This window comes from Argopecten irradians, chromosome 12, assembly GCF_041381155.1.
Source record: "Argopecten irradians isolate NY chromosome 12, Ai_NY, whole genome shotgun sequence".
Taxonomy (NCBI): Eukaryota; Metazoa; Mollusca; class Bivalvia; order Pectinida; family Pectinidae; genus Argopecten; species Argopecten irradians.
This window is the reverse complement of record NC_091145.1, coordinates 22,320,374-22,346,477: the sequence shown is the minus strand read 5'-3', so window position 1 is coordinate 22,346,477 and position 26,104 is coordinate 22,320,374. Positions and strand designations below refer to the sequence as shown.

Below are 26,104 nucleotides of genomic sequence, written 5' to 3'. Positions count from 1 at the left end.
TACCGACTGATACCATTGTTTACAATGCCACTGGTGTCCTTGTCAGAGTGTCCTTTCTACACTCATATATAACAGGATTACAAAATGTTCAGTGGCCTATTGATTATGTCCATGTGGGGGCATTGCCAATTACTGTTCACAGATCTATTTTTCTCCAAGTACTCTGGCTTTCCTCCACATACTAAACTTAAACTAAACTTATCACATCCGTAGATAAATTTGGCAGACAATTGAATGTAAAACAAGAGGTCCAAGGGGCCTGCATTGCTCACCTAATTTGTTACATCAAGCAATATTTTAAGTAGCGGTTTTTAACCAAGCAATGTTTAAAGTTGTATGGTTTGTGACTTGTATTTTTGGCATAGAAAAAGTATTTAGAGTGTTCTACATATTTTCTCCGCCTCTCTAAGTTTTAAACTTTCGATATATACCGACTTTTGTAAAGTTCGTATTAGCAAAATTATTAAACAATTAAATTGAAATATTGATTTTTAAAGTGTACATGTTTGAAATAGCTCAGAAGTATCCGAACTATTCCGATCTATTCAGATATTGCCGATATTCACACATTTTCGGCCCCTCCCACAGCCCCCTTCGGGGTGGAGACCATGTTATACACAATTTTGGTTGGTCTAATGCCTTTGAAGGTTTGTGCAAAATTTCATTGAACTTGTTTCAGCAATTTTAGAGAAGAAGTTGAAAATGTAAATAGTTTAACGTCGCACGACGGACGATTAGAATAGGTCACATGAGACTTTGTCTAAAGTGACATAAAAATGTCGCTTTGTCAAATGTCTTTGATGAGATACGAGATGTAACCTGGTTATAGCCGATTCTCAGTTATGATAAACTTTCAATGTACACATATCTATATAGATTGATAAGTGTATTCATTAATCAACCACAGTTATTCTTCAGAAGCACAATCAGAACTTTCATTTATATCATTATGAATGTACACCTAGGGAAACATTGCATGTCTGTGCACTTCACAATTTTTTTTATGATAAACAAATTGAATTGTTCACTTTTGGCATCTATCCCGTTCATCTTTGGCCACAATCTCAGAAAAACTGCAAAACTGCTGTCCCAACATATTTAGATAAAGTATGAGCAGACAGAGTTATTATGACACCAGGGTTTCAATTACCATGTGTATAGCAGGTTGTGTGGGCCATTGTGACAGGGGAGTGAGATACATCTCTGCCAGAATGGAGGGGATGGGACTTTAGATCCCTCAGGACAGCAAAACAGATAAGATAAAGCAGAAACTGAGCATCAGTATTAAAGCAAACGACCTTATATTTGATTTTGTCAATTTTAAATCATCTAACCAGAGACAAAACACAGCAAATCATGCAAAAGGAAATACAGTCAAAGTAATTATATATAAGTATATATATAATTTGTTGGTTCCAACCAAATAGTTTGGATTACTAGATAATCAAGGAAACTTTATTTATTAATCAAATATTTTAATACAGCATAGCTTAATGACAGGTTTATTTCTACTGCGCTTAGAGTTTTTGTTTCATAAAAACAAATATTCAGTCAAAAATCACAAGTATCTGTCTGACATTTCATACTGAATTCTTAAAATTCATTGAAGAAAAATATTTGAGAAATTAAAACCATTCCTTCTGTAGAAAAGATACGGGTGTAGGATATTTTGTATTAAGATATCCTGTGTAAAAGTTAAACTTAGAGATAAAAGCATAACTTTAACTACTGAAACCCCTACTCACTATCCAACCAGAGTTTTTGACTCATGATCTGAATATGGACTTTGACTATATTAGTATAATAATCATTCATATTATTTGACCTCTATGACTTTGCCAAGGGTATGAAGTCTGGTTAAAAACCTACCAAGACTCTCATTTAACTTTGAGTAGTACAGTCTTGTATTATAGAGAAAATGGAGGTGTTAAAACATCTAACAATACCAAAATAGAGATATTGATCAAATATTCAATATCTATTTTTAGCATCAGAGAAATGGATGGTGTGCCACAGCAGTATCTATCTACCAGTAAAACCTCCAGGAGGTGGAAACGTAGGTTCTCATATCTCTCAATTAAGCTGTTTAACTTTTTACTGAAGTAAAGATCTGGCGTCAGGAACAGAAAAGTAACAATCAGACATGTAATGTCTACAAAGTTAATAACAAATTACCATATTTATCAATATGTTCACAAGGTGCAAAAATGCTTATTATCACAAAGCGCAAGATCTCCACAAGTTTTAATCAAATCAGCCAAATTTCAAAGTCGTCCAAGATCTTACTAATGTAAGATAGCTTTCAAAGTTTCATTAGGCTTGGTAAATATTTACCAATTTACTGCACATGTTCCAATTATTATTATTATTGTAAAGGGCAATAAGTCTGTAATTAAGAGTCAAATGAGCCACAATTTGTAACTTGTCCGAGGTAATGCTGATGTTAAACTGCATACAAAATTTCATTAGCTCTATGAATACCAACCAAAGTTATCATGTTTAAAAGTTCCAAAGGGCAATTACTCAATCAATTACAATTAAATCAAGCTAATTTTCAAACTTGACAAAGGTCTTTCTTATTTTAGTCTGCATACAAAATTTCATCAAGGTCTGTGAATATTTACTCAAGTTATCATATCAAGATTCAAAAATAATCATTATTGCAAGGGGCAATATATCTAAAAGTTACTAGAGAATAAATGAATTTCGAATTTGTTTGAGAATTTTCTAATGTTAGTCTGTGTAAAAATTGTTTCATTAATTTCGGTGAAAAGTCTGATAATAATTATTCTTGAAAAAGGCAATGACTCTGTAATTTTGGTAAAAATGATTTTCAACCCGTTTCAGAAGTTTATAATGTTAGTTTGCATATAAAGTTTTATTATTCTTGGTGAATATTTACACAAGTTATCCATTCACAAGGTCCAATACCATAGTAATTATTATTGCAAAGGGCAATTACTCCAGCAGTTAAAATCAAATCAAGCCATTTTCGATCTCATTCGAGATCTTCCAAAGTTAGTAACTTAGTCAAGATACAAAGTTTCATTGCGCTTGGTGCATATTTATTCAAGCTATTGTGCTCACATGAAAATATTTTGGACGACGCATGAAGCACGACACATGACAATGGACAAAAGTTTAATGCAATAGGTCACCATGACCTATGGTCAGGTGACCTATAAATGTTATAATATGATAGCTTGGATCAGTATTGGTCAATGGTAGGTTAGGCAGTTCCGATACATTATCACTAGCACTCCACCTTTGGTTTGTATGTTTGAAACCAATGTGGTGCAGTTGCTAGGTCAGAGTAGGTCCTGACTGTAGGTTGATGTTTTTTCTCTGGGTACTGCTGCTTTCTTCCAACTCCTAAACCTGACACCTTCTTAACTGACTCTGAGAGTTAAAGGGCATTTAAGATACTTGAACCATAAAACACAAGGTAGACCATTATACTATATGGTAACACTGTTGAAAGTATACACCAAAATGTTCAGCCATGACAGCCGGCCATTTCCATGACACAAGCTCCAGATTAAGGGTCTGGTTAAGTCATGTTAAATAAATTATACAATCCATCTGTGGCTGGTGTTGCAGTGTGAAGACAGAAAACTAAATATTGCATGATCTCCAAGAATTTCATCTGCCTGCTTTCTAGAGCTTTTTTTTTCTTTCCTTTTTTTTTTTAAAACATTCCATTTTCATCCTTATTTTGACATTTTTACACTGAGGCCTGAGAGACAGGAATATTTGCTATTTCAATATCAGAAACAGCTCTTGGTGCATAAAACAGCATGCGATCTGGTGTGCAGGCTTTTAACTTCAGTGGGAATACTATCGTGACACAAACACTTAACCTCTATGTGTCATGACTATATGTGCTAATAGCATATCCCTTACAAAAACATACATCTTCAATTCACAAAAATGATTTTACTACTTCATATTCTTCACACATGTCTTAGAATTAGGTTTTGATTTTTTTAATTTCTTTTTTCATAAACTTAAAGGAAATTTTGACTTTTTACTTTAAGATAAGACAAAACATGATAGAAGGAGCAGCAATTGACCGATCCTTGCGATATGTAGCTACACCTCGTGCTCACAAACACACATGTACTTATACAATGTCAGAGGAAATGTTGTAGTATACACAATACAAAATGGAAAGTCACATGCCGTTCACAGCTGGACAAAGTTGTATGGCTCATACCTTTATCTTGTTTTCAAAGACACACCTTTTAACTTTTGAAGTCAGTAAACATTGTGAAACTTTGAATTATTCCAGTAAAATTAAATAGAATCACTTCAAATTAAATACAGCTTCATAGTGTATATGAATTGTACTTTTGAGAAATCAACTGTATAGGGCGACCTGGTAGATCAAAGATAAAACTTTATTCATTTTGCAACAATGATGAGACATAAATTTACATCAATCACACTTGTTGGGAGTAGGAGGAAACTTTCATGAGCTTCCAGGAAAATATGGTCTAAATGTGACCACATACCTCCATATCTGATAAGGGAATCAAATCCTCACCGTCAAAGTCGAGATTTTTACAATGTGTAATCCTCTTCTGTCCAATCAAAGGCTGATAAAACATATTGATCCACCAATTCATGCATATATCCAACCTTCACCTATCAAAGTATACACTGTATAATGTGATAGTGACCTTGACCTCAAAATCAGATTCCTTGAACTTTGACCTCAGTATTATAGATTAAGCCAAACCAACACAATCAAATATCCCGTACATGCACCAATATACACAGCATCAAAACATATAATAAACATTTGCGTATAAGGATATAGAAACTCTGTCAAGCAACGCCATCAAAATTTAAAGAATTTCTTTCATTTTCAGAATACTTATGAAATATGGCTTTTACTTTTATAGAAACAATGATAAATTTAAATATCAAATACAACAAAAAGTTTTAAGATGAAAAAAAGGAAGCCCTCTTAAAGTCTGCATAGCTACTGGTACTTTTTAGTCTTCAAGAACTGAAATTTATATATAGTGACTGAATAGTTAGTGTGTTTAAAATATTGCTACTGCTGACTTCAAATTACTGAATATCAAAAGCTTATTTCAGCATGTCACATTCAGTACATTTTTTTTTATGATCTATTAGCTCCAATTTGAGAAATCAAAATCAATTTGTGTTTGCTAAGCAGAAATATGTTTGTACAGAAAATAATCACTTACAGCTATGCATCTTCTTCACCAAATGAGGTCACACAAGAACAGTGTTCAAAATTGAGAAAGAACAGGTTTTCCTATAAAAACTATATAGAAACCAAGATTGACGACTTAAATCACATCAATTTCATTATTTTTTAAACATGTTACGTAATGGCACGACTACAGTACTTTAGTCAATTGCTCCCTAAATTTCATTACCGCAGTATAATGCCCTTTGGTTTTCAAAACACTGGCATCTATTGATTGAATTCTAGTATGAATTTCACACAACAGATTTTATCATAAACAATATTGATGGAAAAACAATAACTTGAAAATTTTTATGACTGAAATTCATTTTCATATTCATTCTATGAATTGAAATTAACAGAAGTCTATTCCAGCATACTTTTTCTCATCGTAGCATGAGAAATTTTCCATATTTTCAAGTTATGAGTTTGTACATGAAGACACTAAAATATCCATTTAAAGAAATCTGTTTTCGCATCTTCCCTAAAATATCCCTATCAACAAATCTGCTTGTACATCTTTTAGTAACATGGAAAATATAATTTTCTAAGCGTTTGATCACTTGTTTCTTACCTACTAACGTGTTAGTAAAATTTTAGAGACTGACTGACTGTACTCTGTAGGATTCTACGAAAGGCAGATTGGTACAAAAATGATACTGTGGCTGGAGAATTGAACACTAGTGCTGGGAACTACACTTAGTTTGACTCCTGATAATAAAGACTATATATGGAGGCTGGACCAAGGCTCCAGCAAAGCTAGAGACAGCAGGACAAGTCAAAGGTCAATACCCTAAAGTGCTGACCCTTTGCATGGATATAGGCCGAAGGGTCAATACCCAAAAGTGCTGACCCTTTGCATGGATATAGGCCGAAGGGTCAATACCCAAAATGTGCTGACCTGTTGCTTGGATACAGATATAGAGGATCCAGAGAGGAGCGTGCAGACACAGGAAATCTTTACTTACAATATTTTACCATTGAAAGAAGGACAACACAAAAGATCTATCAGCACGGATGTACGCCTATACCTGAAATCAACAAGTTACTGTTCCGTAATATTACAACCCAAACTTTAATTAAACTGTTAAGGTGTGATGATAATTAAGTTATTTTAGTCCTAATTCCAAGCTTGAAAAATATTGATAGTCGATATGCTCTGTTTACTGCCTTCAACTTTGTTATGGAATATTCAATCTAGCACAGCTAGCTTACTCAATTCTGAAAACCTGCATTCCCCAATTAAATCAGTGAAGGGACTTTGTTAGCCTAGGTATCATTAAGAAAATCAATTGATTGGAATTTCATCAGATCAGTCCTTTAAACATGATGTCAATAGATTGCCTTAATTTTATCTCATAAACATCATTGAGAAAGGTTTATCATGATAATGTTATCACTGTGACCACAGCAGCAGAACACAGTTCTATCGTTACACTAAAAATAACATTAATTTAATTCTGATTATATATACACTAAAACAGTTCAGCATAATACAATACAAGAATGGTTATCATGGGACTTATGGCTCTATTAGCCTGTATATAGTCAATGTATCAATGCAAAACACTTTTCATAGATTTGACCTTTAAAAGGTCAAGGTCAAATAGCCATAAATATAAACTCTTATTAGTGTACTGGGAAAAGATGACCATGGAAACAGGCAATCAATGAGAGTTTAATGTTTAGGATATTATTCCTTTTATTAAGATGGGTCTTGGTAATATAGCGAAGTCCCTACAAATTTAAATACTAAAATTTTTGGCGGTAAAAATAAGGTATTTCAGATGAGTGTCACGGCTTTCATTGTAGCTTCTAATATAGAAATAACTTTGATGTCAATTATCAGATAATAAGTCTACTAGACTAATTTTCTGTATTTGCATATTACAGAATTATCTGCACTTGCGAGTAGGTATTGATGGTGACATCATGTGTTTACGAGCATAACATCATGCGTTTCAGTGAAAACAACCTAAATTGCATTCACAAATTAACAATTAACGTAACAATTAATACCTACCCACAAGAGAGCTAACTCTGTTATGTATGCAAAGCCGGAATAGGAATAGATGCTCCATGAATAGATAATGGCCTCTATCTCATAGTTGTAAATTGTGTCTAATTGTAAAATGTTATAAGATTGTCAACAGACAGATTTTCAATTCTATATGATGTAATTATAATGGGTAGTTTCACTAAATATCAAAGTAAAACATATGCATTGAATCAATTTAATAGGAATCTGTCCTATTTGTCTCAAAATATATATAATTACACTTTTAATTTAGCCAAGTCATGTCTGTTAACAAAGCCATAGGACAAACGTTTGATCTGTCATGTCTTAACTGAACATTAAACATTTAAATGTTCTCTCTTGATTTAAAGAGTTGGTGTTCAGTGATTTCAGCGGTTAACCAATAGCTAATCAACGGTACCAGGTTTTTGTGCTTACATGAAACTAATCTGTGTTGTCTTAATTATTTTGTAGCTTGAGAGTAAGTGATCCACCCAAGCTTTCAGATGTTTTATCCAGCGATTTCAATATTCACATCACACAAAAGCGTATTATTGCCACAATGTTTTTTCCGTTTCAAAACATTAAACCATATATATTATCATTCAAATTATTTTTGTTTGAAAACATACAGGTGGATAGAAAATAAAAAGAATAGATTACCATGCCATGACAATATGAGGTTGGAGAAAAATAATGAGGCAGTAAATATGTCCACTAATCTACTTATAATACAATGCCACAATAAATGATTGAAAGAGTAAGTTTCAAAACTATCGAGAGTTTACCAACTCTTTCATTAATCGAAAAACCACTTTAAATCATGTACTGTTTCTTTTTTACATAATTTATTTTCCTCTTTCTGATTTTGTAAATAACTACAACAACATGGAAAAAATTGGTGTAGAAATGTCCACAAAACATCATTACTCCTGACAACAGAATGAGATCAGATGGGACAGGACGGACATGGTAACACTATATTATATATAGCACACAAGACCTTCCTCTCTCTCCTGATTGACAGACGAATAGGAAGGAATAAATCACCAAGTTTACCTGTTGTAGCGCTTGAGTTTCTGTAGACGGGAGTCTGTACTTCCTTTGCTGACGGGCAGACTCTCCAGGTTTGCCATGAGCAAGTTGATGGCTGACTTGAGTTCATCAACATACATGCTCTCCATCTCCTTTACAACAAATTTGGGGTGCTTCCTCAGCTGTGAAAATAAAAGAGTGAAAAAATCAATTGTGAGGGTTTTAGGAGCAGGTATCTTAATTTGTAAACATTTCTTATAGAAGAGGGGATATTCAAAGGATTTTTCTTGCTAGTAAACCTTCAATGGCAAGCGATTTTTAGGAACAACAAAATAGTTTGAAACTGGTGTAAAGCATCACTCAAAAATAGTAACTGTGACAATCAGAATACTATACAGCCAGCTACCTTCACAGAGAAAATAAATTTTTCATGAATTTATGGGATATAGCGGTTTTCGTGAAAATTTGACCCACTGAACATTAAGACATGGGTGAATCATATAACTGTTATAGACAAATCACAAAATTTCAAAATTGTTCAAATTTCACTTTCTTGTTTTAGTCAAAATCATGAAAACATTAGATCTGCAAAATAATCGAGCTATATAGTATTGTACTAAATAATATGTCCATATGTCAGTGTAATACTATCAGTAAAACTCTCTATGGATTCTGCCACATAACGCCATTGCAAACCTTCTGTGGTTTTTTCCTGTTTATAAACATTTGCAAATTTTATCCAAAATCATCTTCAATATTCCAGTAATATGTGATAATTTTGGTGTCAACCTTTTTTCTTAGCTTTGGGACGAATCTAGCTATTAAAGATACCCCAATTATCATCAGACACAAGGTGTCACTTTACCAAATGTGTTAGCATTTAAAATCAAATTTTCTTTGAAAGCTTACGCCAGTAATGTGCACTTTCAAATCCATTTGTCTGTCAAGCTATAGTTCACATGATACTTACACCAGACAATAGGGAAGCTAAATGCTTACAACATTTTCTGCTAAGGAGTCTGTAAAGAAGACTGAAGAATGCGATATAACAAGTACTGTCTGGGATATCAGGACATTGATATATACAAGGGGAATAACCCTGCACCGTAGACACATAATTACCCATCTGTCTAGACAGGGACTGAGATTTTCATCAGCGTTAGGACATTTTTTGACAGGGGTGTAAACCCTAGTACAGCATCCCCATCATATCGCTTCATTTGAGGTCTGATCTACGTTCTATAAAATACATGAGAAGCTTTTACAGGCTTTTACAGGAAAGATTTCTATCCTGAAGATTCATGTACGATGCCTAACAGGTTCCATGCCTCTGGGCATGATCAAGTGACCGTTTGTTGACCACATCACTTTTTGATGACTTGTCTACTTCGGAGAGCTTTCATGTACTTTTCATTCTGCAGTCTTATTTTGTAGTCAACTTGAGTTTATCATTTAGATTTTATTTGAATACCTTATTTGTTGGTTGAAAATGACATCATCCAAATCACCAATAAAGTATCATAACCTTAGTTAAGTGTTTATTATTAAATTATTAATAGTCCTGTATTTAAATAGAAGGGAGATAATCCTTCAAAAAGTCCAGTTAAAGGCACAATATACTTAACTTTTCAGGGTTTTTTTTTGTAATCACAAACATTAACAAGAAAATTACCACATTCTCTCTGCATAAAATACTGACTAAAGCCAGGTAAGATATTACTTATAGACCAACTGTGAAGTTTCGAAAAAAATATATTAAAAAAAATAAAGATAGTTAATGTGACCCACAATAAATACAAACCAAAACGATAGGAAGAAGTTCACGAAAACTCCTGATTTCCCGAAAATGTTTGATCATTGTATATGTTTGTGATTACAAAAATAACTGAAAGTTATGAATATTGGGCCTTTAAAGTGCCTTACTATCAGCAATTAAGCTGCAATGTTAAAAAAAGGAAAATAAAGAAAACAACATCAACAGAAATCTTTCTATCTATCTATGCTTTCCTTATATTATAGAAAGATATGTTTTTAATTCATTCACCCCTGATATTTCATTACGGACTGGTCTAAACTTTGATTTAGAAGAGTCTTAATATGTCTTTAGGGATGAAGAGTAAGAAAAGGCCATAAACGTTGATAAAATATTTTATTCAGTATGTGAAACTTTATGTGGAAATATTTTAAATATACAGAAAAATTTTGAAAGGAGAACCTACCTAATCTCCATAGAATATTTATTGATTGATCAATACACAGGTCTAGATCTCTGTCCAGCTGTGTCACCAGGCTGAAGTGACCAGCAAGTTAGATCAAACCAGCTGGTGACCATCCAGTATCCAAAAGCTTGACCAACGCCCGAGGCTGACTCATGCAGCTGGTCACCAGCCTCAGGAGACTGGACATGCTTGATAGTTGTAACAGACTTACCAAATGTCTGGTCATACATTACTGGAGATCAATTCCTCACTTAAAGCATCACTTAAATCCACATCAATGTAATAAACATGTGTATTATTTTATTCCTTTTTGATAAGTTGATAAGTTTACAAACTTAGTTAGAGATCATTAAGAAGAATACTCAGAAACTATCAAATTACTGTTATGTATCTAATATGTTAAATTGATGAATCTCAAATGATGGTTGGTTGGTTGGGCTTTAACAGCTAGGGTTAATTAAGGACAGACTGTTCTATATGCAATGCGCTTTGTGTGTGAATGTCTATATGTTTTGGGAGGCTGTGGTATATTTCTGTTGTGTCTGACGAAAATGTATTTGTACTATTTTGCTAGCCATTTAATCTCTAACCACCGGGTCACATATTATACTGATAATGGGTATTGTAAGTCATATAATTATAACATTTTTTCACTCAAAAATATATATACAAATGTATTCAACACAATAGAAAAGGTTAACAACTAGATTAATGAGATAGTCGGATAGTGAAATTGTGAACAATAAAAACACTGCACATATATACTTCCATCCAATCTGGTCAACATTGACCACTGGGGATGCTGACCACCTGTTGCTTTATCAATTAAATCTCACACGGTTTCACCCACACAGTGTTATCGGTTTCACCCACACAGTGTTATCGACTACACAGCTGCAATGTGATATAGGGTATAGCAATAATACAAACACAGATTATTTCACAGTACAGTTTCAAGTTTACCTAATCCATTAGTCTATTTGTAAGAGAAACTATACAGATATCAACAAATGTAAATATTATATTCAATATCTTTATCCTAAAATATGTTCCTGGTATCCATAAGTGCACAAATTTCAGCTTTGACAAAGTGAGCTTGAGGTTAAAACTAATCAAACACTAAAGTTATATTTGAATTCTTCTCATTCAATTCTTCTTTATGAAATTTCATGATTGACCAGGTTTAATTTTATTTCCCAGTTTTACACTTACATTACATTAATTCCCTTGTTGATCGAGTAAATTTTCAATTAGTTATATTAAAGAAAATGATATGCATAAGGGTAAAAACTCCTTCAAATTCTTATTCAAATATTGAACGTGAACCAAATTTGAGTCAAGATAATTAGCATGGCGTCTGCTTTCAATTTCATCAACTTCTTGTGGATTAAGATTTCCTCAATTCTCTTATGATAAAGGAACCTGTTACAGCTACCATTGAATTTTGCCCATGAACCAATTTAACAAAACCAATTTGCATTTTGTAGTACTATGATAGACAGTCTAAAGATATATATAACTTTTAAAAAAATTCAAAATTTTGCCCTCCTGAGGTGTATACCATTTTTTTTTTTTTTTTTTTTTTTTTGTCCAAAACTATATATCAAATTGATGTTCAATTTCGTAAAACAGTATCATATATTCTCAAAAGTATATATTTCTGAAAATTTTGACTGAATATGTGTGGCTGAAATAATTTAAATAAAATTTTTACTGAGTCGTGGGACAAAAATTTGCCAAATGTGCACGCCTTCCTTTTAAGAAATTTTATCAACAAAGTGGTACACCGACCCACTTCTGGGTCTTGTACACCAAAAATATTTTGTAATTATTTGGACTATAATGTCAATTAAAGATGGTGAGAATTTCATAAAATCTTAAACTGGTAAAGTTGTCATCTAAAGAAAACTGTTGCAAAGTCTATATTTAGAAACTTTTGTTTTCAATGGTATGTATCTGTAACAGGTTCTTTCTTCAGATTTTTCTCATCTTTGAGTCGTTTTATGTACAAGTAAACCCTGCTGTCTTTAAATTTACGACATGAAGTAAATTTGTTGCTTTGTTTCGTTCAATCAACTTTAAACTTTGGATCCTAGTTTTGTGAATATTTTTGTAATTTTTGTTGTAAATACCAACCCTGGACATCTGTTCGACCTGATGAAGTCTTCCGTCCAGTTCCCGACGTACCTGGGAAGCTTGCTCATCTGCACTGTCCAACTGTAAATACAAAACATGTCATATGTAAAATAATTGTCGTGTAATTCACACAATAAACATTGTAGTTTTACTTGTGCTTAAACTCAATTCATTTCCTGTAAACTAACTTTTTTTCGTGTGCAATTTACTTTTGCTATTTCACAATCACAGTAAATTCGCGAATGTTTATCTAAGCGAATTTATGTAGAATTTCATCAGTCAATATTATTTCATCTTAAAGGCCCATTACCTATCCAAAACAAAAATCAAAAGTTTCTTAAAAACAAAATTCACATAAGACAAGAGGCCCAAAGGGCCTTAACGGTCATCTGACTACCTTGGCAATAGTTAAATTAATTATATATGGTGTCACTTTGTCAGGACCATGTCAGGATCATTTTCAATTTCTTTCAACAAATTTTATTTCAAACAAGAGGCCCAAGGGCCTTAACATATAGGAAATTAATTAGATATAGTGTCATTGTAGCCATCTTCGATTTTGGATTGACCCAAAAAATAACAACACTTTGTCGCGAACATGTCGCGATCATTTCATGCAAGTTTCAGCCAAATCGCATCAGTAGAACTTGAGAAGTTCAAAATGTGTTTTCAAGATGGCGGCTGCAGCGGCCATCTTGGATTTCGGATCGACCTAAAAAATAACACTTTGTCGGGACCATGTCAGGATTATTTCATGCAAGTTTCAGCCAAATCGCACCGGTAGAACTTGAGAAGAAGTTCAAAATGTGTTTTCAAGATAGCGGCTGTGGCGGCCATCTTGGATTTCGGATCGACCCGAAAAATAACAACACTTTGTCGGGACCATGTCAGGATCATTTCATGCAAGTTTCAGCCAAATCGCACCGGTAGAACTTGAGAAGAAGTTCAAAATGTGTTTTCAAGATGGCGGCTGTGGCAGCCATCTTGGATTTCGGATCGACCCAAAAAATAGCAACACTTTGTCGGGACCATGTCAGGATCATTTCATGCAAGTTTCAGCCAAATCGCACCGGTAGAACTTGAGAAGAAGTTCAAAATGTGTTTTCAAGATAGCGGCTGTGGCGGCCATCTTGGATTTCGGATCGACCCGAAAAATAACAACACTTTGTCGGGACCATGTCAGGATCATTTCATGCAAGTTTCAGCCAAATCGCACCGGTAGAACTTGAGAAGAAGTTCAAAATGTGTTTTCAAGATGGCGGCTGTGACGGCCATCTTGGATTTCGGATCGACCCAAAAAATAACAACACTTTGTCGGGACCATGTCAGGATCATTTCATGCAAGTTTCAGCCAAATCGCACTGGTAGAACTTAAGAAGAAGTTCAAAATGTGTTTTCAAGATGGCGGCTGTGGCGGCCATCTTGGATTTCGGATCGACCCGAAAAATAACAACACTTTGTCGGGACCATGTCAGGATCATTTCATGCAAGTTTCAGCCAAATCGCACCGGTAGAACTTGAGAAGAAGTTCAAAATGTGTTTTCAAGATGGCGGCTGTGGCGGCCATCTTGGATTTCGAATCGACCTGAAAAATAACAACACTTTGTCGGGACCATGTCAGGATCATTTCATGCAAGTTTCAGCCAAATCGCACTGGTAGAACTTGAGAAGAAGTTCAAAATGTGTTTTCAAGATGGCGGCTGTGGCGGCCATCTTGGATTTCGGATCGGCCCGAAAAATAACAACACTTTGTCGGGACCATGTCAGGATCATTTCATGCAAGTTTCAGCCAAATCGCACCGGTAGAACTTGAGAAGAAGTTCAAAATGTGTTTTCAAGATGGCGGCTGTGACGGCCATCTTGGATTTCGGATCGACCCAAAAAATAACAACACTTTGTCGGGACCATGTCAGGATCATTTCATGCAAGTTTCAGCCAAATCGCACCGGTAGAACTTGAGAAGAAGTTCAAAATGTGTTTTCAAGATGGCGGCTGTGACGGCCATCTTGGATTTCGGATCGACCCAAAAAATAACAACACTTTGTCGGGACCATGTCAGGATCATTTCATGCAAGTTTCAGCCAAATCGCACCGGTAGAACTTGAGAAGAAGTTCAAAATGTGTTTTCAAGATGGCGGCTGTGGCGGCCATCTTGGATTTCGGATCGACCCGAAAAATAACAACACTTTGTCGGGACCATGTCAGGATCATTTCATGTAAGTTTCAGCTAAATGGCACTGGTAGAACTTGAGAAGAAGTTGAAAATGTGAAAAGTTAACGCACGGCAGACGGCGCACGGCGCACGGCGGACGGCGGACGGCGGACGACGACGGACGAAACATGATGACTATAGGTCATCCTGACCCTTCGGGTCAGATGACCTAAAAATGTATATCAATAACCTTAGATGAAGTTGTAACACCAAACAGATGCAAGTTCCCTGCGTAATCTATGCTAACATTGAAGATTCATTTCGCTGTTTTTGCTGTCTGGCTCAGTGATTATAAGTCAACTAACGCGTGGTAATTAGGACAACAGCGGCAACATAATACAACCCATGTTATGAAAATTAACATTTGATTTATTTTAATTGAATTGTTCAGAAAGTGATGATAGGTGTAGTATTAATGGTAAGCTATTAACTTTTTGGACTCTACAAAATTATCAATCTCATTTTACATTCCCATAGTAAAAATCAAGTCATTTCAGAAAGGCAGTAATCGAGCCTTTAACATTATTTCACAACTTGCATATCTAAACAAAGGAAAGAAAACAAATTACTCCAGTAAGCTAATGGAGGTGTAAACTACACCGTTTTCCACTATGTTACCATATTCATTAATATTTGAAGAGCACCTTGCCTCAGCCTGCCCTACGACACTACAGGGACCCCTTGTATAGGACTGTTGATATTGTACATAGATATCCATTGATATATGGAATGGCTGGCTGCTCTGTTGGTGTCCTTAGAGCCTCGATCTGAGTACCATTTACGGTGAGCTCTGTTAGCTATAAAACCCAGTGGTCCAGACCTAAACAGATATACTAAACAGGACTGTGTCCCATCACTTTATCTTTATGCAACAAACTGGTAATGAAAGTGAACTGCTATCTACATTTGATTAAACCATCTGTATTAGTTGTTCTGGCTTTTGTCCACAGACAATACAGAATATCTTTATACATTTATGAATGCCTTTTGGTATTCTTTTGTAAATATCACTTTCTTACTTTTAAAATGTTTACATTTTACTGAACATTCAGACAACATCTCTTCTTACATTGCCCAACATTGGTATCTCAAACTCACTTGGACCATGAGTGAAGATTTCGAATAACCACAAAGTAAATTTTAGCCTACATGGCAATGGATTCAAATAAAATAAAACACATTAGATGATTCATGATCAGTTCCTATTGTTATTCTATACATTATTTATTTTTTGAGCAGAAAAAACACTTCATCCATGTTGAATACAGGTTTTCTAGATACCAACACAAACTTAGAAAAGTATGATTTACCATCAATCTGCAGTGACTGGCCCACCTTCCTATAATTATGATGTCACAAAAATTATCTCAAAAGTATGACGTCATAATCGCTGGAAAGTGGGACTAATCGATGTTAACTAGTACTTTATCCACATCGATTTGACATCTAGAAATTGACATATTGAGTCAGACAAATAAATACTCAAACTAAGTTATCTGTTAAGTTCTCCAGATTTCCATTCCTTGTACAATTAATAATGAATTGGCAAGCAGAAAAAAACATCCATACACAATTGTGTTACACAATTAAACCCTCAGATAATGATTTATCATGAAAGCTTTACACTTGTATACCTGTGAAGTTTGCCACATTGTTTATGAAAGGTTGGTGTTTTTTGGCCCAGAACATCAGTTCAACAGGTAGTAATGATGTAAAAGTAATGAAATGAGTCGTTAAATACTAATGTGCTCGTGTTGCATTGCCTGACTCGGGCAAATCACAATAAAACTCCAACAGCCAATCAATAGCAAGCATACGGACAGAAATCACTTCCCCAAGCATCCAGTTTATTTTAAGATGGACCAGACCATGTATCATGATTTATTCATTACGGCTAAATCTATAAAAACCTATCAAATATGATTGATTTGAGCAAAATTGAGACATTCTACATGTGCATCTACAATTCTCAACAAGTTCCAGATATATCGTTCGTTTTGGAATCATTATACTGTTCTATAGACTGGCAGATAAATGACTGATGGCCAGTTGGCATGTGAAGGGATATCTGAATGTGTGTGCAGTGCTAACATAACACCAAGTTAATGAATATATAGAGCAAATCATTCAACTAAAACACACGAATCCAGAGAGACTTTTACATAATTCATCCTAAAACCATAGACTGTATTACAAAACACACAGCTTTATTTCTCTTGTTAGTCTTTTGAAAGTGTTCCTTTGATAAAAAGCTGACATTATGATCCTACAGGGTCCTGAATATAAATCGCAGTTCTGAAATAAACCCATTGAGTGAGGACTTCAAAGTGATACTGATTAAGATACTGAGTCGACATAAAGAGAAATCTGCTGAAAGAATGTCATCTTAAAGAAATGGATCAATTGAAAATTGAAGTGCATCATGATGCTTTTCAATTAAGTTTTTTTTCTCCTTTTATTTCTTTTTATTTTTTTTATTTTTGCTTTCTTCGTTTTGTCCTTTTTTTCTGTTGGCAGCTAGAGATGGATACAAAGCAACCCATTTAATATAAATTTGGATAATACAAAATCACATTTTATATGAATGAAATTGAAACCCCTGCAAATTGCATTCAATATCATTGTATTTTTATTACCCATTTAGAACAAATCGGATAATACAAAGCCCCAGGTAATACCTAACAATTTCTGAGTCCCCTGGGTACTCTTTCTGTTGTTTTAAACCCACATAATGCAAAGTGCCAAAAGCAGGGAAAGAGTTCCTTTTGAAACCCCCCCCCTCCAAAAATAATTTATTCTTGCTTTAGTCAAGTGTCTGAAAAGGGTTGTTTTTAAGGGATACCAATAAAAATTGGGGTATGGTCTTTTTGGGATTAAAATGAGAACAAACAAGTTTTAAAAATCCAGAAAAAAAAAATAGAAATTATTTGTATACAGGTACCTACTTTCCTTTGTCACATCCATACAACACTCAGTTAAGTGACATGAAAGTTATAACGAGCTTTTTGATTTATATAACCTTACTCTCGTCGAGATTTGAACCCACATACTTGACACTTACCATCGGCTCTGAAGTCAATCGTCTTAACCACTACACTACTGGATCAGTTGGTCACCCAAAGGCAATAAATCCACACAAAACTATGGCTTTAAAATTACTCCTGCTTAATTAATACAATGATAAATATGGAGTGTTTTTGTTTATTGAGTACATTTGAGAATGAATGAAGAAGATAATTCATTTGTTTTCTCACCAAAAATTTGTTTTGTCATAAACAAGTAGAGAGAATTAAGCATATAGTGGATATCCACATTCATGGGATGGACAGTTTTCAATAAAACAATATTATGTTGCTGTCCAAAGTATCACTTTGTTTCATTTCTGTTCAAATGTACAAATTGTACAAATGTTAACCACCTTAGTACGAAGGTCCACAATAATTCATAATAACCAGGTTGGATTGTATTATCTTAAGAAGTTTTAACATTAATAACCATTGTTTTCCCATGACAAATAGACAGCAAATAGCATAATTATGTAATCATATAGATAGCATCCCAGATAAGCAATACCACCTAGCCATTAGAAAACATTAAATAATTATCTCCCCTTCTTCCGCTCTCCCTAAATAAACTACTCTTCAACCATTTATCCCACTCAATACATGGGAAACATTTTGTCATCCTCATCCCTCAAAAAAACCTTGGTTCTCTAAAGAATATAATAACTAATTACAACATGTCATCCTCATCCCTCAAAAAACCTTGGTTCTCTAAAGAATATAATAACTAATTACAAAATGGGGGACTATCGGCCATCCTGATGACCGATCGGTCCCAAAATGCAATATGCACAACAAGGGCCCCAGGGGCATTAACCTACATATGAAATTTGAGACAGATCCCTTCAAAATTTTTTGAAAAATAGCAATAACAAACTACTCATTGTAATGGACACCATTACATACAAACCTGTATAATGAGACACCCCAAGGGACACACAGAAATGTGTCTTATTAGACAGGTGTCTTAATAAGTTAATAAACACAGGTTACCAGAGGATCGCGACACCATATTATATATATGTATATATATGTATAACATGTACTATGAAATATTGCATTAATTAGAGCTTAAATAACTTAGTTTTCAATGTTTCAAAATTTTGAATGTACTTAATTTTCATCACAACAGAAGCACTTACTAATTACAAAGATATTTTTAAATCTGTCACAGTAGTAGCCAAAATGTATCTTAATCTGTTAGAAAAAAAGATTTCTTTGAAATTTGATTTATTTATTTATTGAATTAAGTATAAATTGCTATTAAAAATATTAAAGATGCTCCACTGCTGACAAATAGTATTTTTTTCACTATCAAAAACAGGAGGAGACAATTTAGTATTTTTTTCAATTACAAAATGTACTTACTTTACACCATTACCACCATTGAAAAGTTTGAGCTTCTAATTTTACTTCAAGATAAAAATATATTGTATTACAATATGTCCTATATGGAATGAAGTACTGATTGTTCATGAACCAAAAGCAAAATGAATTATTTTATATTATTTTTTGTGTTAATTAGACATATATACACATGATAAAACACCAGTTATTGTTAAAATGATGATCCAAAATGGCGGTTGTGTCTGCTGGGAAACATTATTTGTCTTAAATTGTAAGTTTTGCCAAATTAGTGAAAGGATTATTTCATTCCTGCATTTCTTTATCAACATGAAATCTTTGCACACTATTCATATGCATACACAATGAAGATATTGGTTTTGTGTATTTGTCATTTGTTATTGAATTATATTGTCCATATAAACTATCATGTTTTACCATTCTAAGTTTATTTTGGAACAATACTAATTTACTTAGAACGTATTACATCAATAGCTGCATTAAACTCTGTTGTTTTACATTAACATATAGATTGCATTCCCCCAATGATGTTTCTGGCCAAATTTGGTTACAATCCATGCAGAACTCTATGACAAGTAGCAATTTAAAGGATTTACCTATGTTTCACCTATTGGGCCCTGCCCCTCCTGCCCCCAGGGAGTCAGAGCCAAAATTTATGCAAACCCTGTTCCTCTTCCCCCAAGGATTATCTGGCTAAATTTGGTTAGAATCTACACAGAACTCTATGACTAGTAGCGATTTAAAGGATTTGCCTCTATTTCCCCTATTGGGGCCCCACACCTCCTGCCCCGGGGGAGCTCGAGTCAGAGCCAATATTTATACAAACTCTGTTCCCCTTCCCCTCTGGTTGTTTCTGGCCAAATTCGGTTAGAATCTGTGCGGTGCTCTATGACTAGTAGCCATTTAAAGGATTTACCTCTTTTTCCCCTATTTTTTGCCCCACCCCTCCTGCCCCCATGGGGTCAGAGCCAAAACTTATACAAACTCTGTCCCCCACTCCGCCAAGGATGTTTCTGGCCAAATTTGCTTAGAATCCAAGCAGAACTCGGATGACTAGTAGCCATTTAAAGGATTTACCTCTATTTTCCCTATTGGGCCCCGCCTTCCTGCTCCCGAAGGGTCAGAGCCAAAATTTATACAATCTCTATTTACCTTCCCCAAAGGATGTTTCTGGCCAAATTTGGTTACCATCCATGTAGAATTCTATGACTAGTAGCTTTTAAAGGAAATGTTGACGGACTGACTACGGACGCCGCGCTACGACATAAGCCCACTTGACATTTTGGCCTGGCCCCGATTTCTCAAAACAAAACTGCAAACTTAAGTCAAAACTTAAGTTTTTCTCCTTATGTAACTTTAAGAAAATTTATGACTTAAGTCAGTTTTTGACTTAGGTTTGTTTTGAGAAAACAGGGCCAGGTGAGCTAAAAACTTAATCAAAATGGCCAAAATTGTCAAAATGTCTACATTTTCATAACCTATGCATATTTGAAGTGGTCACCATGACAACCACAGCTGCAAAATTAGAAAACTCAATACAATTAAATTAGGGAGGTACTTAATATGTACAAGAGATCCCAGAGGGATCTTGGCGCCCACCAAAGAATGATCTATATCTGACAAAGGAAAGATGGATCTTTTCTCTACTTTTTAAACTTTTTCAAACATACTACGGTACATATAAAATTTGAGACAGATCGCTTCAGTACCTTTTGAGAAATAGCGGTAACAAACTTCAACTATCAAAATCCAAGATGACTCCTTGGCGGCCATCTTGTTGACCAATCGGTCCCAAATCACAATATGCACAACTAGGGCCCTATGGGAATTAGGTACATGAAGTTCATTTAAGAAAGTAATATTCCTTCTAGCGGACCATGGACCAGGAGTAGAATCAGTAATCAGTGAAGGATTATATATATAACACAGATTTATATTCCTTCTTCCAAATCAATTGACACCAACAACTAACACCTAATTTCACAACTTCCATCAATTTTACAAACATCTTGGTGACATTTTAACTCCCACCAATATCGACTGGTAGCTCAGAATATGTCCCCTTAATGAGTTTAGCCTAATCCCTGCTGACACTTAGGCTTTTACTAATTACCTGCCTCTCCCACCATCTGCCCATCAACTGACGGTGGTAATCCAGTGACAGGTGTAACAATACTGTTTTATCCCTTAAGGTACCATTGCCTCCCCCACCTATATACTTAAACTTAGAAAGTTTCACAGTGATATTTCGAACCAAAGTTTCTCTCCTCGATCAAATGCCAAAAGATTTAACATTGATCAAAAACATCCTACACTTATGTTGTGTCATCAAAACCCATCCCTACTACCAATGATACGAAAGTAATATTCAATCTCTGAACAATTCAAACATACAAAATAAATACAGTGGATTCACGATAATCTGGACATGACTGATAGTCCGGAAAACTCACAATTCCAATGGATAATATCAAGGAATAAGTTTGGGTTTTATTAGTTTAACGTCCTATATTAGTATACCAGACAGGGTCATGTAAGGATGTGCCAGATTTGTTGGGGGAGGAAAGTCGGGAGTACCCGGAGAAAAATCACCAACCAGTGGTCAGTACCTGGCAACCCAGAAGTGGAGGGCGGAGGGCTTGTGATAATATGTCCAGACATCTTAATCACTCGGCCACTACGGCCCCTCAAGAGAATGAACAGAATCTAGCAGTCTGGAAATTAAAACTTAGCTTGTATTCCTGATTATTTGGGTTGGGGACGAAAGTGTTCGGATTATGAATCAATTGAACTATTTAACCGGTGTGGTGTGGACATTTTTAACCTAAGGCGTCATTCATTTAAACAAATTAGTTACAAATTCAATATTATATTAGCCAGTTATGTCATGATCATGGACATTTGGGGTTTTGAGAAGTTGAAATTGAATATTTATTTTGATGGGTGATCATTAACACTGAGAAGAGGTGATTACATGGTTGGTATAAGGTCAGGCAAGACATCTTGTATACTGCAACTTTACCATTGTGCATGCTATAATTAGTAACAATAACAATGCTAATGAAATGAAAAACAATAACACACAATATCTATAGTAATTAATTAAAAGAATGGCAAATAAAGATGATTAATTGATTATTTTTTCTTATAAATAATTTTCTGCAGTATTGTTATGATAATTTATTGCTAACATGAATGAAACATGTACCCACTACAGGCAATCATCAGAGTTGTATAGTAGAACTCGCGGCTGGGTTTTGTCACCAGTGAAGTACTGTCAGCTTAACAATGCGAACATAAACATTTGAACAGGCCAGTATCTTATCAATCAACATTAAATTAGGAAGAAATGTCAAATTCATAAAGGATGAGGACATCTATTCTGAGTATAAAACTTTTAACTTGCTTTGTCTTTTAAATTCAAATGAGTAATTCTAAAGTGTTACTCTCATAGCGATCAAAACTGACAAGACCAATTGAGCTTAGTTCTGGATACAAATCAATCATAATAAATAATTCAAACATCTAATATGTATGTATGCCTACGACTTAAGTATCGTAAATTCAATATCTGTGAATACACATACTAAAGTAGAAAATGAAAGTGACCGAATTCTTGATGTGGAAACTAATGGTAAAATCAGCAGAGCTTGACACAGCCATTCATAATTTGCAGGTAAACATGTACACTACATATCTAAAATGTGTATGGTATTCAACCTTATAAACGCCCCTCTTTCTTGTCCACTTTTAAACGCCCCTCATTCTTGTCCTATTTTTATTTACCTTTCTTTTTAAAAAGGTCATCAAGAATCTTTTACAGACTATCCTATGTGAGGCAGTTGCCATGTCATAGCTGACAGCTGGTCAGTGGTTTTTCTTCCGGTACTCCAGCTTTCCTCCATCAATAAACCTGGCGCATCCTTAAATGACCCTTAGGACACCAAAGTAATAAAACCAAACTCCAGGCTATCTCTTTTTCTAATTGAAGAATCATACTTGAGTCTTATTCATTGGGTAAAATGTATAGTACCATAAATGTCCAAGTATTTAAAATTTTCAACAAAAAATGATACAAATTGGATTTTTTAAACCAATACATGTACTTATCACTTATTATCTATTTATTTAACAGGTTTTTAAAGTGAACAGTCGGGCAAGGATGGCTAAAGTCGGTAAAAATGGTGTGAATGTATCCAGTATAATTTCTTATGAAATGGAAAAATAAATTATCTCGTCAAAATATGTCTGCGTACGAAGAAATTAATTTAAAGTATGGAAATTCTAAAACGTCCTCCCGGCTTACTATGTCCGTGGTTACATTTCCACGCAGCCTTGCTTTCAATGCTTTTAACTTTTCTTTACTTTAATGGTCAGAACTGGGAAACTAAGCAGAACTTGACCTTCGTATTAATATGTGAGAACTTTTGGAAGGCCAATGAACGCATTTAGACTGGTTTTCTTTGCCCGACTATTCACTTTAAGTATGACTCAGAATAGAACTGTATTTTTTTAAAGCAGTTATCTATAAATTAATTGATTAATACGGTAAGTCTGATATATGATATTTCTAAACTTATTCATGAACAGTTACATGTTCAATATGTTTAAAGTTATATGTATCGTAACTGGGCAAAAATTCTGAGATGTTATTTTTTTGTCATTAACCTATTGAATACCATAAGTTTTGATGGATTAAGCTGTAAAAATCATTAAAATGACTTCAGATGCCTTATAAATCTTAGATACAATACAGAAATTATGTTAGTGTTGGGAATCGGTTGAAATTTCATGGTCGATCATCAGTTTTATTTAACCAATCAATGGTCAATTAAAATTGATTATTTTTTTCCTTGATGTATAAACAAGTCTCATGTAAAACTTTCCTTCAAAGGCTTACGATCGCGAGTCCTCTCTGTGCTGTCATGTTTTCATGTTGCTTATTTTCATCACAAATCATGCTCATTTGAACGTTTACATTACTACATAGTGCTTATGCGCTCTTCAATTCGTCTAGACGCTTAAAATTTGAAATGACATCTGTGAAAATGTTACACAAGGGAATGATTTGAACAAGTTGGCTATGATTTTTTGGCATGTTTTAGTGATCAGCTAACCTTATACTTTCTTTTATCAAGGTGTCGAAAAATTCCGACAAACTCGATTTCTTACTCGATTAATTGATCAAACACATCAAACCAACAATACTCGACGAACTTGATTAATCAAACACCACTAAATTATGTGCTATAAAAATTTTTGTTTTTATGTCGTATGTATGTTTAGGGGGAAATATACATGGAGAAGTCATATTACAATTTCTAATAATATAGTAAAAATGTCAAATGAGGTTGTGGACCACAATTTGGCATCATGGTTTGACCGTATGTACAAATTCCACTCCACTATCGATGTAAATATAATGATTTTAGGCAGTACAGTGGCAGGGCTGCCAAAAATCATTTTCAGCTCTTATTTAACCTTGTAAAATTTAAACATATGCATCAAAAGTACTGTTATTCTCAAAGTTTTGGTAACTTTTGGCAATGAATAACATAATAAAAGCTCATCTTGATTCGTGAGTATGAAAAATATGGCACATATATGACTTAAAGGTTAAAGACTTCTGTAATAACTAATCAATGTTTCCTATTTACAGCAAAAATACCCAGTTGGTCTTTTCATTCCAGGTATACAACTGTATTTCACATACTGGGTGGACCCTCGTTAAATGACCTTACAGTCTTTAGGTGATAATATGCTAAAAACAATGGGACTACATAAGTAAAGCACATGCTAGAGATACAAGTTTCCTGTCTAATTCTTGTCCGTTGATTCTAAAATGTCAAAAAGGTTCACCAAAATTACGATAACAGAAACAGTCAAGAGTAATCGCTACCTTGCACCACCAATACAACCTGGAATGTGTTTTGTATGTTGCGTTGAAGAAACGTGACTTGTGCTCTAGGTGCTGGTACAAAAACAACAGGAATAAATGGTTGTGTTTTTAAACTAATGGACTGGTTGAGACGTAACGATGGAGCAGTGACATATGACCAGTCTAGGGTAGTACTGCCAGGTTTGACAATAACATTAGTCCTGCTGTGAGCTGGGAGAAAGAAATCAGCTCTGGTAGAGTAAGAGCACCGATGAATGACTCTCTTCATGTCCTCCGATCAATAGCTGTAGTCATAGCGACACGATATTGAACCATTTGTGGTGGTGGCGGCTAGGCACAAGCTAGGGTTCAATACAAACTCTTTGTGTGTTAGGCACCGCTGCCATCCCTTCATTTTATCCATTAATCATGATTTTAGCATCTCTTTACACGAACACCTAATGCAAACACGTATTTATATAGGCAAACAAACACAACATAATTAAAATCTCCATTGAAGCTCCGACTATTGTCTTGTAAAGCATTTCCGACAGATACCTAGTCACAGTCAACCTTGCCAATATTCATCAAGGTCATAGCTGCCAATACAGTCAGTTATGTACTATAAAGGAAAAGATCATTTCCATTCACTCATATAATCAGTCTAAGCACGTCTAGTATTGCTGCTATAATCTGTTAATAAGTTGTTTTTCTTTTCCTAAATCTCAGAGCTGACCGATTTTTGTTTAATCCAATGCTGCCTGCTTTAGATAAATCTCCAGCAGAGAAGATATTCTGAGAGTCAAAAAAGTCCTGATATTTGAAATCTGATATAACCATGTAAACATTTCCATTTTTGCTTGATGAGAAATCAGGGATTCTAAATAGATACTGCAAATTCATTCAAATATTCAAATTTTGCAACATATGGAAAAGACAGGCTTTAAATATGTAAA

General features: G+C 34.5%; 1 protein-coding gene across 1 annotated transcript in view; it reads right to left on the bottom strand.

Moving 5' to 3' along the window:
- LOC138336266 (calcium-dependent secretion activator 1-like) overlaps positions 1-26,104 on the bottom strand; it is a 65,251-nt gene that overhangs the window by 26,673 nt on the left and 12,474 nt on the right. The window contains exons 2-3 of the mRNA XM_069285681.1: positions 12,632-12,712; positions 8,301-8,458 (exon numbers count right to left, since the gene is read on the bottom strand). Of these exons, the coding sequence (XP_069141782.1) occupies positions 8,301-8,458; positions 12,632-12,712 (239 nt within the window). The remainder of the gene's footprint in view (positions 1-8,300; positions 8,459-12,631; positions 12,713-26,104) is intronic.